This window comes from Protopterus annectens, chromosome 4.part0, assembly GCF_019279795.1.
Source record: "Protopterus annectens isolate FY-2018-M chromosome 4.part0, PAN1.0, whole genome shotgun sequence".
Classification (NCBI taxonomy): domain Eukaryota; kingdom Metazoa; phylum Chordata; order Ceratodontiformes; family Protopteridae; genus Protopterus; species Protopterus annectens.
The window spans coordinates 1,057,446,012-1,057,461,509 of NC_056733.1; the positions used below are offsets into that span (position 1 = coordinate 1,057,446,012).

The 15,498-nt window shown below is 41.8% G+C and overlaps 1 protein-coding gene across 1 annotated transcript in view; it reads right to left on the reverse strand.

Moving 5' to 3' along the window:
* HMMR (hyaluronan mediated motility receptor) overlaps nucleotides 1-15,498 on the reverse strand; it is a gene marked incomplete in the record, with an annotated part of 1,493,987 nt that overhangs the window by 789,438 nt on the left and 689,051 nt on the right. Inside the window, 1 exon segment of the mRNA XM_044068985.1 lies at nucleotides 13,629-13,715. Within this exon segment, the coding sequence (XP_043924920.1) occupies nucleotides 13,629-13,715 (87 nt within the window).

Consider the following 15,498-nt stretch of genomic DNA (forward strand, 5'->3'; position numbering starts at 1 on the left):
CGGAGGCAATCTCTGCTTAACATACAAGGCCATGTCAAACCCCGAGCTGTTGAACATGGTCCACTTAAAGAAATCCCAATCCCTCACACCCACACGCTCCAGGGATCTAAACCTGGTCATCACAATGAAAAAAACATGCTGGAGGGATAGGTTCCTGACCCAGAGACTCCCCATACTCTGAAATAGACTGCCCATACATGTCAAGCAGAGCGCCAAAGGGACCTTGACGATTGGATGGGAGATAGGAAATTCACCCCGGGAATCATGTCAGTCGCCCTGCTAGACAGGGTTCCAGGGACGTAAATATTGTGGGAAGAAATATCCAGGGAATTGTTATGGCTAGGCTTGTATAGTCCCTTGGGCCGATAGCCTAGTACCAACCTATGAACCTAATACAGTGAAGAAAGGATAGGCTGAGGAATGATGAAAACAGGCACCACAGATGTATCGTTATGGCACTTTTTTGTATCTTGTGTTTGCCAATCCTCAAGCATTGGGAAAGAGTCCCCAGCTCTTGTCAACTCAGGGTGGTCTCATGGGAGGATATTCCAGAGTATAGCAGAACCAAATGCTATCCTGTTCCTAGCAATTGTATACAATTTTATGGAGCTATGAAAGCACGAGTACTGGACCAAGTAGCAGCAACACAAATTTCTAGTTCAGAGTAAGAAATCGGAAGAAATGGAGACTAATCTTGTGAAATGACCCTGTGGCAGTCTTGGTAAAATCAATCCCTTGTGCTTATAAACATAAGGAATACAGTGGGCCTTTGTGCTAATGTAAGTTTAGAGAGAGGTTGTCCCAACTTAGCTTTTGAAAATGAAATAACTGGTCCAATTTCCCAAAACCTTTTGTTCTGTGGAGATAATCACAGCTGTTTGTGTACAGCCTATAAATGAAGCATATATTCCCCTCTAAATGGAGAATCTTGGGAAGAATACTGGTAAATTAATGGAGTAGTTTAGGAAGAATTCAGAAGCTACTTTCAGAAGAAAGGAAGGGTTGGTGCAAACCAAAACCCTGGCTTTATATAAAAATGATACAAGGTAGCTGGCAAGATAAAGCCTGAAGTTCTGAAACTCTTCTGGCAGAAGAAATGACAACTAGAATTTTTTTTTTTTTCTGGGCAAAAATTTTAAAATCAGCCTTGCTGCAGGTTCAAAGAGAATCTGAGTCAAGGTCTGGAGAAGAATAGTCAAGTCTCAAGGAGGGGCAGGATCCTTGATAGGAGGCGTGAGCAAAAAAACATCCCTTTAAAGAAGGCCTTAAATAACTCAAGGGAAGCCAATGACAAATGTTCCTTACCTACATGAAAATTAGAGATTGTAGCCAGCTGTACTTTGACTGTAGAGTAACTTGCTCCATTATGAAACATGGAAGCCAGAAATTCTAATACTGCTGTAATGCTCAATGAAAAATTGTCTAGATTTATCTTAACCAAGATATAAAGAACTGCTTATCTTCCTAGTGGAGACTTTCAGAAGTAAGTATGTGTAAAGCCTAAGCCTGGACTATCTAGCCATCATTGCAAGTGGAGAAATGATGCAATCAACATAACAGCTTGTATTTCCAGGTGAGGTAACCTGGAAGGGTGAAATAGAAGATCCAGAAGGGAATCCATAACCCAAGGTGGGTGTTTTAGATTAGGCCAAAGGAATAGGAACCACACTTGTCGAGGTCAGAATGGGGCACTGTTGCTCACCTTGCTCTTCTGTTGAAAAGCTTTCTATAAAAACTCTAATAAGAGAGGTAGGGGATGGTAGGCATAAAGGAGTCTGAGGGGCCAGTCCTGGATCAGAGCACCCATCTGTGATTCCCGGGGGGGGATTAGGTAAAAAAAATACTGCTGTATTTGGAATTGTGGCCAGTACGGCTGGCCCCATTAGTGAAAAATCTGCTCTGCCACTGAAGGACTGAGATACCACTCATGAGGCATACAAAAAAGATCTGCTTGGTCTACTACAACATTGGACTTCCCCAGAATATCCATTGCTAACGAAAGCAGTCAGAAGAGAGTGCATTGCCAAAATCTCATTGCCTTCAGGTCATCCCCCCAATCTGTTGATGTCCCAGACCAAAAATAAAATCACTGGAACAAGCATTTATTTCAAACACAAACAAAAGTTAAAATTCAGCCTAGAGGCTTCCTCAGGTGCTAAACAAGATTAACGTAGCTTATATACTTAAAAACAGTCACATGACAATTATGTAAATCAGATACAATTATGCTTGTGTTTCAGCAAAGGTTTTAAAAGGACAATGTCATTAACACCTGTTAGTATATCAGCTTTGACCCTAATTATCCACTTCACTTTTGCTAGTTCAGTTTTCAATACATCATCACCTCGTATTTCTGCTGTGCATACTTCCAGTATGGCAAAGTTAAGCATATGGCTGTCACCATTTTCTAGAATGTGTTTATATAAAGCATTTGTGTTCTTAGTATTTCTCTCCGAGACATGGCTACAAATACATTCTTTTAGTTTGATTGGTTTTCTCGATATAGTATGAGCCACGTTATACATATTGCCACATATACAAGGTTCTTGGCATTCCAGTTCTCATATGCTTTTAATGTTATATTCCTATTACTAGCCAAGTGAATGGATGCATCTGTATTCATATACATGCAAAATTTACAATTTCCACATTTATATGTGCCTTTTTTAATTTGTTGACTATTGAACCATAGCTTAGGCTGTTCCTTGTAGCACAAGATGTTCTTAAGGTTATGTTTCTTATATGTGAAGTGAGAATGTTACTTATATTTTTAAGTTTCGGTATGCCCCGTAAAATATGCCAATGTCTAGAAATTATTCTTTTAACAGTGGATGTATTTTTATTACATGTTTATACCTCTTAACTCATCCGATTTTTGTTTGGTCGATATATCCAAGGTATTCCTCGAACTAAAGGCTTTCCTAATGGTACGACTTGAGTATCACCATATAAATGCATCACCTCATAACTTCAGTCAACAGAATCTTTCAGTTAGATTTATTTGGTTAACCATATTTGATTCAATAGTGTTTAGTCTTGCTATGCTAGGGAATTGGTTCTTAGTCACATTCTTAAAGGTGTAGCCTGGATGCATGCTATTTCTATGTAATAGGCTATTCCTCTTTATAGGTTTCTGATACAGAATGGTCTCCAAAGTCCCTTCATTCTTCATTATTGCTGTATCAAGAAAGTCTATTTTATCAAATGACACCGTAATTTTGAATTTTTAAAAATGACAGGTATTCGAAATATATTCATAACACTTCTCAAACATGGTCTCCTTTCCATATTAAAAACAGGCAGTCCACAAAATGACAGTAAAATAAAACATTATGTTTTAAAGGGTTATCTGCCTGAATGAAGTGGCTCTCCCATATATACATCACAATGTTGGCAAGCGGGTGCCACTGGTGTACCTATTGCCACCCCATGTGTTTATACAATTGTTGCTGAAATAAGAAAACATTGTTTAGTACAACCCTTAGCAAATCACAAAGTGTTTCTTTGTACCTTTGTTCATATTCAGAATATTCTAGTAAAAATTGCTTCACTGACTATATGTCAAAGTGTCTAGGGATCACAGTAAACAATGAGTCTACATCTAACATCACAAATAGACAACTGAAGTAATTATTTTTGGACCATTCATATAAACTACAAAAAAATTCTCAGTGTCACATATAATGGTTCATGTGTGCTCAAAATTCACTCTTATTTGTGTTTCAAGGAATTTCAACAGTGGCTCAGTTATCCATCCTCTGCCTGAGACTATGGGTCTCGGTGTTGGAGTTGATAATGACTTATGCAGTTTAGGGGCCCCATATATTATTGGAATTTTCAGTTGATCGACAGAAAAATAATCATTTAATTCCTTAGAAATCTTATTGCTATTGTATAGAATTTGTAGATGACGGGTAACATCCTTAATCTCATTTGTCTCATTTAATTAAATAATTTGATGGTCTGTAGAGGCCAACATCCAGTACATTTGTTCTGCAGGGTCTATATCAGAAGATCGAAGTTTCAAAACTTTGAATCTGATATAGTCGACACCATATGATCGAAGTCTTGAAACTTTGAATCTTTTAACGGAGATCTCCGTACAGTGTGAAAAGAGAAGATTTCCCTTTTCTGCACTGTAGTGCAATCTTGGAGTTGGTATATTTAAGCAGCAGGGGGGTGAGGGGGGTTGCAGGGGGGCTTGCCCCCCTGCTTAGAGCATTTAAATGATTTGCTTTTGTAGGTTGTGCTTTACTACATTTTCAAGGTTTCAAAACTTTGATTATATGGTGTTGACCATATAAGATTCGAAGTTCTGAAACTTCGATCATGTAATATAGACCCGCTCTGCATAATATTCAGTGTCCATTACTACAACCACACCTCCCTTGTCTGCTGGTTTTATTACAATATTTTGGATTTTCTATCAATTTTCTACATGCAGACTGCTTTTCAGGTGTCAAATTATGAAATTTAAAGTTTCCCCTCATATGCAAAGAATCTCTCTTTCGCTCTACTATCCGTTCAGACACTTCGGTAATGTCATTGCCCTTCGGTATGCAAGTACTCACGGCATTCGAACTGTGCAACATTTAAATTACTACATCCAAAAAATTCAATTTTTAAATTTAAAGTTCCTTATAAAATATTTAAGTTCACTAATAGTCATTGTCATGACAGTATAACATGCTAGAATATAAGTTAGCCCTTTCTCAAATCATTGTTCACTAGGGCTTAATTTATATTTGGATACGTTATAAACAATTGTTTATAAACCTTCATCTAGCTGCTTGTAGCAGGACCATTCACTTTTCTTCCTTCTCTTACTACATTTCTGCTTCGTGCTCTTCTTGCCAGTAGAGGTAAAGGTTCCTTGAATAAAAAAGATGGAGGAAGAGATCAATAGGAGCCAATGCTGGGGATGTTTGGATCCATCATAGCTTGTTCACTAGCTAGTGTTTCTGTTGATTGAGGAACGGCATAATGAGTATTATTTCCATTTATATTTAATATATTCCTTCTTGGCATATTGGTTTGTTGCTTGTTGTGCAGGAGAGAATTCCAGAAGCGAGGTTGGGCTTCAACAAGTGCAGGATTGGTGGCTCTGACTGGCATAGCATTTCTTTCATTAGTTTTCGGCATAAAGGGCATTCCGTTCATATCTGTTCAAAGCGATTACTACGTCTCTTGCATTAGCTAATATCTGAACATCTTGAGCCACTGTAGCTAGTTTTTCTTTTGTATGTGTTAGATGACCAGAATTAACATATTTGTTTATAATTGCTGTGCCATCTGTTACCACCACTGTCTGTTCCGAGTTTTACTTCTTAGTCATTCTCCCAGTAAAATACATACCCTTTTTTTAAAGTCATTGAGGTCTCTAATTTTTTTTTTGTTTGAATTAACCGAGCTTCATACTGATTTATGCGCTGTAAAGTGTCATAAAAAAGATCTGATTGTTCATTTTGTTCCATGTTATTAATCAGCTCAATATACAAGTTCTCAACTTCTGTGCGCATTTCTGTTTAAATTGGTTCAAAGAAACCATTCATCAATTCCATATATTTAATTGAGCAACTTAGATTTATCAGCTGCCATCTTCTTAGTAGGTCCAGATACTAGTCTCTGAACATTGGCATTTTAAGTAGCCTAAGACTTATTGGGATGGCTTTATGTTGCAGGTACGCATTAAAACTTAGACATTGCCAGTGAAGTCTTAAATTGAAAGACAAGGTTCTCAAAATGTTTCATTTTAGATGCAGCAATAGTAAAACAAAGGGGTGGCCCTGAGAAACATCTGGCGTGTAGATCCATCAGGATACATACAATTCGAATGGAAGATATCAGGGGATGTCAACTCAGACCACTGGACTACTAGAGTCCACTGCAGTATCTTGCTAAACACAGAAGAGCTATAAATCATAGGAGATTACTATGTTAGCGACCCAAAGGTCACTAAGCATAGCAGTTTCTTTCCAATGCAATACCATAAGAAATGCTAATCAATACCAAAGATTACATTTAGTGATGACTGCCCCCATGTCCAGGAGGGTTGTGGCCTCTATCCCCGGTAAGAATTTACAGTCCCTTATCCACTCGTTCAGGTTCCTCTTGAATGTGTCATAGTAGTACTCTTTCACATTGTTAGCCTATTACAAAGACATGGCAGTCACTGGAAGATAATCTGTCCCTCCAGCATGTCCTATTTAAGTAGCAGGTCATATTTAGTCTCCTGGAACTGGCAGCCCTAGTCACATTTGATTTACAGATATGCAGCAAGTTCATTAGATTTGGGTCTTGGATTGCTCTGCAGGCCAAGCATAAGTCTCCCATAAGAAGTCTGTACAATATGGAGTACAGTGACAGGGATTTTAGTCTGTCTGCGCAAGGCACATGCTGGAGCCCCTTGATCCTGGTTTGAAACCTCTGAGGTCTAATTGCTGCAGGTGCTTAGCACAGTACATAACAAATGGGGCATTATACTCAATTATGGGCTGGATAAGTGCAGAGTATGGGGGGGGGGTTATAACTTTTTTTGCTCGAGGCTATGCCTTTACTAATCAAGTATGCTAGGTAGAAAGCTTTCCTTACAATAGACACATGGTGGCCAAAGTTAAGGTCAGTCAACTTGTGATCCCAATCCCTTACCACTTCATGGGTACTTAGGGTATTGTTAATTGCATAGTGCGAGAGGACATTGTGCCGAAGGGAATGATGCATTTCTTTGCATTCAGTTCGAGACCGTAACCAATACACCAGTTGTTGGTCTGCACGAGACCCTCCTGGAGTATACTGACATCATTCAGGGATTCAATGATTGCACCTAGTTTACAGTCATCTGCAAACTTGGTCAGCCACAACCCCTTAGTTTTGACCCAAAATTCTGAATAGTATATACCAAAGAGTAGGGACACCATCACTGACCCCTGTGGCACCCCACTAGTAACAGGTCTATTGGCTGATATGGAGTCACCCACTTTGGGTGTGTCCAGTCTGAGCCAGTTGGCAAGCCATCTTACAACCAAGGGGTTTACAGTTTGCTAAGTTTAACAGTAATGCTTGAAAGTGGGATAGTGTCAAAAGCCTTTCCCAGGTCGAGGTATGCTGTGTGCACAGATTTGCTCTCATTAATCGCCTTGGTCACATTTTCAAAGAAATCCACAAGATTTAACAAGCAGGATCTGCCCTTCATGAAGCCACATTAGGTAGGATCCAGGGTTTGAAGGCCATGTCTATTTATGCAGTCCATAATGAAATATTCCAAGGCCTTACAGACTAGGCTGGTCAGGCTTATGGGTCTACTTCCCCAGATCTACTGCTAGGTCACCTTTGTGGAGGAATAACTGTTGCTGTTCTCCATTCAGCAGGAACAAAGCCTGTGCTTAGGCTATGACTGGAAGAGTACTTAGTGGTGATGCTAGCTCATGTTTTAGCATGTTTAAAAGACGAACTGGGATGTCGTCTGGTCCCACAGAAACTGTGCTTTTTTGTCTTGGACAAGGCTTTGAGGACCTGCTCTTCACATATGTAGGGTGGGAGGAAGTAGTTTGGGGGAAGGTTTGTTGTAAATTAGGAGGGGATAATGGAGTAAAATTTTCACCAAACATATCCGATAGCACGTTTGCTATCTCAGTGGGGTCAGTGTGTGAGATACTGTTGGCCACTAGTTCTGTACATGCTTGTTTCCTACCCTTTAGATCATGTATGCAGCTGTGAAATGGGCCTTTCACCCTCCACCAACATGCACCCTGAGAGAAATTTGGTAAGCTTTCATCAGATCCCTCTGAAACCTTGTGAAATGTGCCAAGTAATTCAGCAACAGCAAGGTAAAGGTTGCTGAAGCAAAAATTTCACTTCTAGAATCTGTCCAATGTCTTAGACTGTGTTGGGGGGGGGGGTGGACAGAGGGACATTCCTCAAGTTCTTTTTGGTGGATGTGGCCAACCACCATGGCATCAAATGAGGGATCCCTGCTCCAATGGACACTGTCCTTAGGTGCAATTAAGTACTTGAATGGTTTCTTATGAATGGGTTCTGCCATATCCAGATCCTTAAGCCAGATGGGAAATGAGATCCACTATTTCATAAGCCAAAGGTACCACCTAGGACAGCTGAGCAGGTTCCAAAAGCCTGAAGAGAGAAAAAAAAAAAAAAAGGCAACACCATTCTGTCTCAAGTCTGAGAATTTCTAAGAATGAGACGTCCTCAAGGGGTAACCCTCTCCCTCATCGAAGTCTTGGTCTACTGTCAAAGAATCCTGTTGGGAATCAATATACCTCCATTTACTCTTACACTTCCAGGGAGCCTCCTCATGGGGGTGATCCAAGAAGACCCAGAAGCATGTAGGAATTCCTGTAAAAGTATTGTCTCATGGCTAGAAAGGATCAGCTGGCCCAATGGGACTGAATGACCAAACTCTGGACCCAGAGCAGAGAGTTGTGGAGGAGGGGGGACCAGAGAGGAGAAGGATGTTCCCAACTCCAGTCATGTGGAGAGCTCTCTCAGCTGCCACAAAGGCAGAAGCCAATGTTGAGCTCAGGACCACTCCAGTAAGCACCAAAGCCACTTGCCTGGAGAAATCCAAGACCACCACATGGCCCTGGCTTAGACACAAGTCAGAGCAGAGCTACCTAAATGCAGAGGTTATAGGTTGGTACTAGGCTATCGGCCCTAGGGCCTATGCAAGCCTTGCCATAACAATTCCCTGGATATTTCTTCCCACAATATTTACTTCTCTAGGCCCCTGTCTAGCAGGGCCACTGACATGATCCCCGGGGTGAATTTCCTATCTCCCATCCAATGAGGCGCTCTGCTTGATATATATGGGCAATCTATTCCAGAGTATGGGGAGTCTCTGGGTCAGGAACCTATCCCTCCAGCATGTTTTGTTCATTGTGATGACAAGGTTTAGATCCCTGGAGTGTGTGGCTCTGAGGGACTGGGATTTCTTTAAGTGGAGCAAGTCCAACAGCTCAGGGTTTGACATGGCCTTGTATGTTAAGCAGAGATCGCCTCTGAGTAGACTATATGCCACAGAGTATAGCTGGAGTTTTTTTTAGACGGTCAGTATATGGCATCTGCTTTAGGCCTGTGATTCTTTTAGTGAGGTATTTCTGTGGCCTTTCCAGCTGTTGCTGATGTCTTGTGAGGTACATACCAAATGGGGCATTATACTCTATAATGGGTCTAATGAGGGATGAGTACAGTGGGACAATGACCTCCTTTTTTCTGGATGAAAAGCCCTTAGTGATGAGGTGTGCCACATAGGATTTCCTGACTGTTGCGGCAATGTGGTTTTCGAAGGTGAGAGCACTGTCCACCTGTGTCCCTAAGTGTCTCATTACACTTTCGATGTTTAGTGTCCTGCCACCTATGTGGTAATTCATGGGTACATGTTTTTTTCCAAAGGGGATAACTATACATTTCTTGGCATTAAGCTTGAGCCCATGGCTCTGGCACCAGGCATCTGTTTCTGTAAGCCCTTTTGTAGAATATCCACATCATTTGGGGATTCAATAATGGCTCGCAGTTTGCAGTCATCTGCAAACTTTGTTAGCCAGAGTCCTTTAGTGTTGGCCTGTACTTCAGAGAAGTAGATGCTAAACAACAGTGGTCCCAGGACTGAACCCTGAGGTACTCCACTTATCTGGAGCTGGATTTGGAGTCAGCTACTTTTACTGTCTGGGTTCTGTCTGTAAGCCAGTTAGCAACCCATCGAGTGACGTAGGAATTTATGCTCAGCTTAGTAAGTTTATCTATGATTCCAGAGTGGGGGATGGTGTCAAAGGCCTTGGCGAGGTCCAGATAGTCTAGACAGCTCTGGAGACTGATTTGAAGAAGTCAATTAGATTCAGGAGACAAGATCGGCCCTTCACAAACCCAAACTGGGTGGGGTCCAGTGCTTGAAGGTTGCCAATGTCTGTTTACAAGTTCCATGATAATGCGCTCCGTGCCCTTGCAAATCAGGCTCGTCAGACTGATGGGACGGTAGTTCCCGGGATCCAAGGTGGATCCTCCCTTGTGGAGCAGGATAACTGTAGCTGTGCGCCACTCAGTGGGCATGAAGCCTGAGGTGAGGCTATGATTAAACATGACACTTGGGTGAGGTGCCAGTTCATTTTGTAGTTCATGTAGTACACAGCCTGGGATGTCATCTGGTCCCATGGATGCTGTATTCTTAGCTTTGGAGAGTGCGGTTTCTACCTGTGTGGCCGTGATTATCGGAATTTGGAAATCTTTTGGTATTGAGATGGGCCCAATAGGGTGTGAGATTGGGGTGAAGTTGGCACTAAATCGATCTGCCAGGATATTGGCAATATCCTTGGGTTCAGTATATTCCCCCTATTCCATAGGGGAAGGGATAGTTCTGAAAACCTAGGAGTCTAACCTCTACGCCCAGATCTGGCGCCAAAGCTATGGATCGGTGACCCCACTAGTACGGGTCAGAGAAGGTGAAGATGACAAAGACAAAGCCCTCAGACTCAACCACGGATAACTCCAAGATTCTCTGATCCAGTACCCCTTAAGCCAATGGATCAGAGTAGAAGAAAAGCTGTTTGGGATGATCTGAAGCTCACACATCCCATGGGAGACCAAGCCAGGGATATTCCCAACTGAATTCTGGTTCTGAGAAATTTTCCTATCATCCTGTCCACATCTGCTTCAGATAGGCTTTTGGTAGACCTGAAGGACAAGGAGGTAGCTGGAAGTCTTGACACTTTGCATAGTCTCTTGCAGAAAAGAGAAGCGTAGCCTGGATGAGATTAGGTCCAGAGAGAAACGAGGCTGTCAAAGGGATGGTGACTTAGCAGCCAATGTCTTCTGACCTGAAGGAGTGGATGGATTCAATGTCTTAGAAACTTTGACTGGAGGAGCCAAGCTGGAGCACATTGAGAACGGTTAGGGGAGCACTGACTCCCCTTGGCTTACCTTATTCTCTCTCCCACTTTGATGTTTCTCTCCCACTTTGATGTTTCTCTTAATTTGAGTGGCGTGGGAAGCGCCAGATATAGAAGAGGAAGGCAACAGACCCGTAAGAACTAATTAGTGTCTGCACTCAACCAAGGCCTTGCAGTTAAATCTGGAACAAATTTCACACTACTTTCAAATATGCATCCCCAAGACAGTACACACGCATTACACGCATACCGCATACCGCGTACGCGTGCACTCGCGTGCACACGCACACGTGCGCGCACACACACACGCACGTACACACACACGTACACACACACGCACGTACACACACACGCACGTACACACACACGCACGTACACACACACGCACGTACACACACGCGTACACACGCGTACACACACACGCGTACACACACACGCGTACACACACACGCGTACACACACACGCGTACACACACACGCGTACACACACACGCGTACACACACACACGCGTACACACACGCGTACACGTGTACACACACACAGACACAGAGTGGGCATCCGAGTTGGGTAGCTTAAGTCCACAAGAGGAACATTTTTTGAAACCAGTATGTTTAGACATTTTACAAGCCAAGTCAAAGTCCTAAAACAGAAAGGAAAGAAAAACACCTAGAAACACTAAGAAAAAATATCTAGCTTAGAATCAATACCAGCAATGGCAATGACAACTCCTGAGAAGGGAAGGGAACTACCAGCAATAGTAGAAGAGACTACTTGAAGAACATCAACAAAGGAAAAGCAAAAAAAAGAGCAAGGTGTGAAAGGTATAAAAAGGCAACTTATAGATATGACTAGCGGATAAGAAAATTCTGTAATATACTTTTTTTTTTAAACAAACAGGGAAGTACAGGAGCCACATTTGATTAGTATAGCTGCAAATGAGATCAGAAGTAATCTGGGTCTTAAGAGAGGATTAGATTGTGGGTAAGGTGAGGAGTGTGAGTTACAGACCCAAAGTCTGATAAGTGGCCGAAGTTGGATCCGAAATCCAAAAGCTGAGGATTAGAAGACAAACATCTACCATTATTTACTACATACCAAAATAAAGCATTTACCAACCAAAGCCAAGAGTTTCTGAACTTCAGACTCCATGGCTATTCCTAATTTCTTAGTTTTTCACACAGAGACAAGTTGTCTTCATACTAAATCCTTTTATGCCAAAGGTGGTCAGTGAGTTGTCCCTTAATCAATTCATCTTCCTTTTTCTTCTTTCTCTGCAGTCTGCCTGTAAGAAGGTTCTTCACATCTTGGATTTGCACAGACAGATCACATATTTGGATAAAACTTGCTTGCAAATCTGAGCAGTTTTTTTTTTCTCTCCTTTCATCCCAGGACTTTGGATTTGGCCATTTCCAAGCAAACCATCTCCTCCTGGACTTCTAAGGTCATTTCCTTTAGTTCTGCTTTTCATGGTATATGCCTATCCTCATCCGTAAAGGCACATTCTACTACTGCAGTTGCCTCCTCTCCTGGATTTTAAGGGTCTGGATTTCAATTATATCTATGCAGCTGCTACTTGGTCCTCTGTCTATACTTTCACAAAGCATTACAAGTTAGATATTGCCATGGCAGGCATTGCCAAGGCTATCCTGAATGGGTTTGTAGAGGGTTCTTCTGTGCCTTCCTCCTCTCAGGCTTCCTCTTAAGCTTGTGCTCTCCCTTAGGTAAAGAATACAGCAACAGTGATATGGAAGGACATAGTACAGTTGTGTAAAATCTTAACAGTAGATGTCCTTCTTACTGTTGCAGTATTCTGTCCCTTCCTCCTATCCACTCTGTCCTAGCTCTTCCCTGCTTTTTTTCCCCCCTCATGACAGAGGGGTTCCTCTGCCTTTCCTTCTAGATGCATATGTTACCCTTGTCCCACAGGGTGTTCTGTTCCTCCTGGGGCTTTCCCAGTTCTAAATGCGTGTATCCATACATTATCGTTATGCCCTACACATTGCACAGGGAGCACGTGTGTGACATACGGCACCTCTAAGAATGAAAGGCTTTGGTATACTGGCCAGACATTGGGCTACCCTTGGCAGGAGATCCTTTCCCTTAAGTAAAGGATACTGCAACAGTGCTATTGAATGACATCTGTTACACTGAATGGAAGGAATCCCTATTCATAATGAACTCATTCACCATCATTTCTAAAGTTCAAAAACATGAAATTGTGGAACTTCGTTACAGACCATGCTTCACATCTTTAAAACAGCATGTATTAACTCGTATAAGGATGCAGATAAACTCCCCTATAAGGAGACAACTTTACTGTGAAAGGTAACCATTTAAGATGAAGATATTTGGCACGGTTGTTCAAAATGTGTTCAAGAGCAAACACTTACTGCTTTGGTGATTTCTACCCAAGTCAGAAAATGTTTACTTCCCACCTGTAAGGCTGTTATCATACAATGTTCAATACTGCATCTCTGAAATCTTCAATAAAAATGTTGAATTAATGATTAGCACAGTAGCACTAGTGGATGTCAGTTCCCCCCTGCTTATAGTATGCTTAAATGCAGTAACTCCTTCCACCCAGAGGACGCAGGAGATTAGCAAATTCAACCAGTTTTTAAATCTAAATTTTCATGACGGGGCAATGTATGTAGTATTATCTTCAGCCAACCACCAACACAGTTCAAATGCAAGAGAAAACTATACATAAACAAGTTGCAGCAGCTTACCTTACAGTACTCAGCAATTCAACAAGCTGTTTTTCTGTTCTTGACTTCTCTTCAAGCAGCTCTTCTTTTTCCTGCTCACTAGCAACACTACAATGAGGGAAATTCTAGTCAAACCCAACAAAATTCAGTCTAAAGAAAGTCACATTAATCTACTCCATTGAAAGAAAAGCTCCTAAAAAGCAACTTGTAGTACAATTGTCAGAAATTACAAAAGTAGATGTTTGTACACCCACTACCACAGAAGGCTCAACGTCCATACAGATCTTCAAAGCTCAGTACTCTAACTGCAGACTAGAAAGATGGTCCGCCCTACGCAGACATCAAATAAATTCCCAATATAAAGTTGGCATCTCCACCATTTTAGAGCTTTCTTGCCCAGTATGACTACAGGGCATCTCCCATACACCATCAATGATAAGGACAATGATTCTATCGGGGTAAGGGTTCCCTACTTCAAGCAGTACAGAGGCCTTGAGAAGTACTACTAACAGCAGCTGGCCCAACCAACACCTTACCCAGCAGTACAGAGGCCTTGAGAAGTACTACTAACAGCAGCTGGCTCAACCAACACCTTACCCCCTCAGCTCTTCAAGTGAATGAAAAAAAGAGGCATGTCATGTCACTAATTAGCTGATCGCTGCTACAGTTAGAGCTACACCCCCTCCCCAGCTCTTCCACTGGAGGGAGAAAAAAAATTGCATTCCTTCTATGGCACCCCCCCAGCCATTAAGGTCCTGTTACAGTGCCCCACCTTAACCCTCCTCCTGCACATTTTATTTAAACAAAAAAATGTAACTGCACCAAACTGCTTGCCAAGTTTATACTTTAACTGCATGAAGGGCTACAGTGCTACATTTTTTTTTTTTTTTTTACTTCTGAACTGTAGCAAACAGGGGTTGGGAGGGTGACCTAATGGTTAAGGCATTTGCCTTAGAAACACAAGGTGCAGGGTTCAAGTCTCGCAAGGGATAATTGGCTATGCTTAAAATGGCTCACAAGGGCAGTTAGCCTAGTACTAACCTATGAACCTATGAAGAGTTGCTACAATTTACACCAGAGTTATTACAACACTCATGTTTGCCTACAAATCCAATAGCAGCTTTTAAAAGCCAGTATTGCATTAAATAGAGATCCTGATCGGCTGATCATACCCCCCCTCCCAAACACTATGCACCAGTGGCAGTTTCCCCTTTCACCCCACCCTAGATACACTTCTGGTGTAACCCACCCAAGACCAGCATGCCTAAGAAAAGAGGGAATGGTGGGAAGGAACAAGTACAACAGTAATCTACTTAAATATCTATTATGACAAGTTCTTGCATAAGCGTAGTATGCAGATCCCTGCTGCAGTAGTCCTAATCATGGAGTCCATAAAAAGACTAGGGGGTGGACAGACTGACAGAACAGGGCTACAAGGGCCTGCAGCATGGCAGTTGCAAACCCAACCCGGCTCTAGAAAAAAAAATGTAGCCTATAGAGTTTGGAAAACATAGGGGATAGCACAGTAAACTGCGTCCATAAAAGGCTACACCCACTCATTCCCTACCCCCTCAGAAAGGCTACAGTGGCGGCTATACCCGCTATACCAGCTCCTTTTCACTGTGTAGTGAAATAAGATGAAACATAAAAGCTGCTTATAAACTGAGTGGAACTGGTTTTCACTGCTTTATAGATACAAAACACAATTAAGTTGGGATGTTTTTGGTTTGAATGCGGTAGTAATTTAGTTGTCTGAGTGCATTCTAAGGAATGAACATTTCTTCCTCCCTTGTTCTGTTGATTAGGTAAAAAAAACATTTAACATTATCATTGAGGAAAAACCACAACTTTTGGCATACAAGTGGAACTGGTTCAAAGGATGACACTGTCC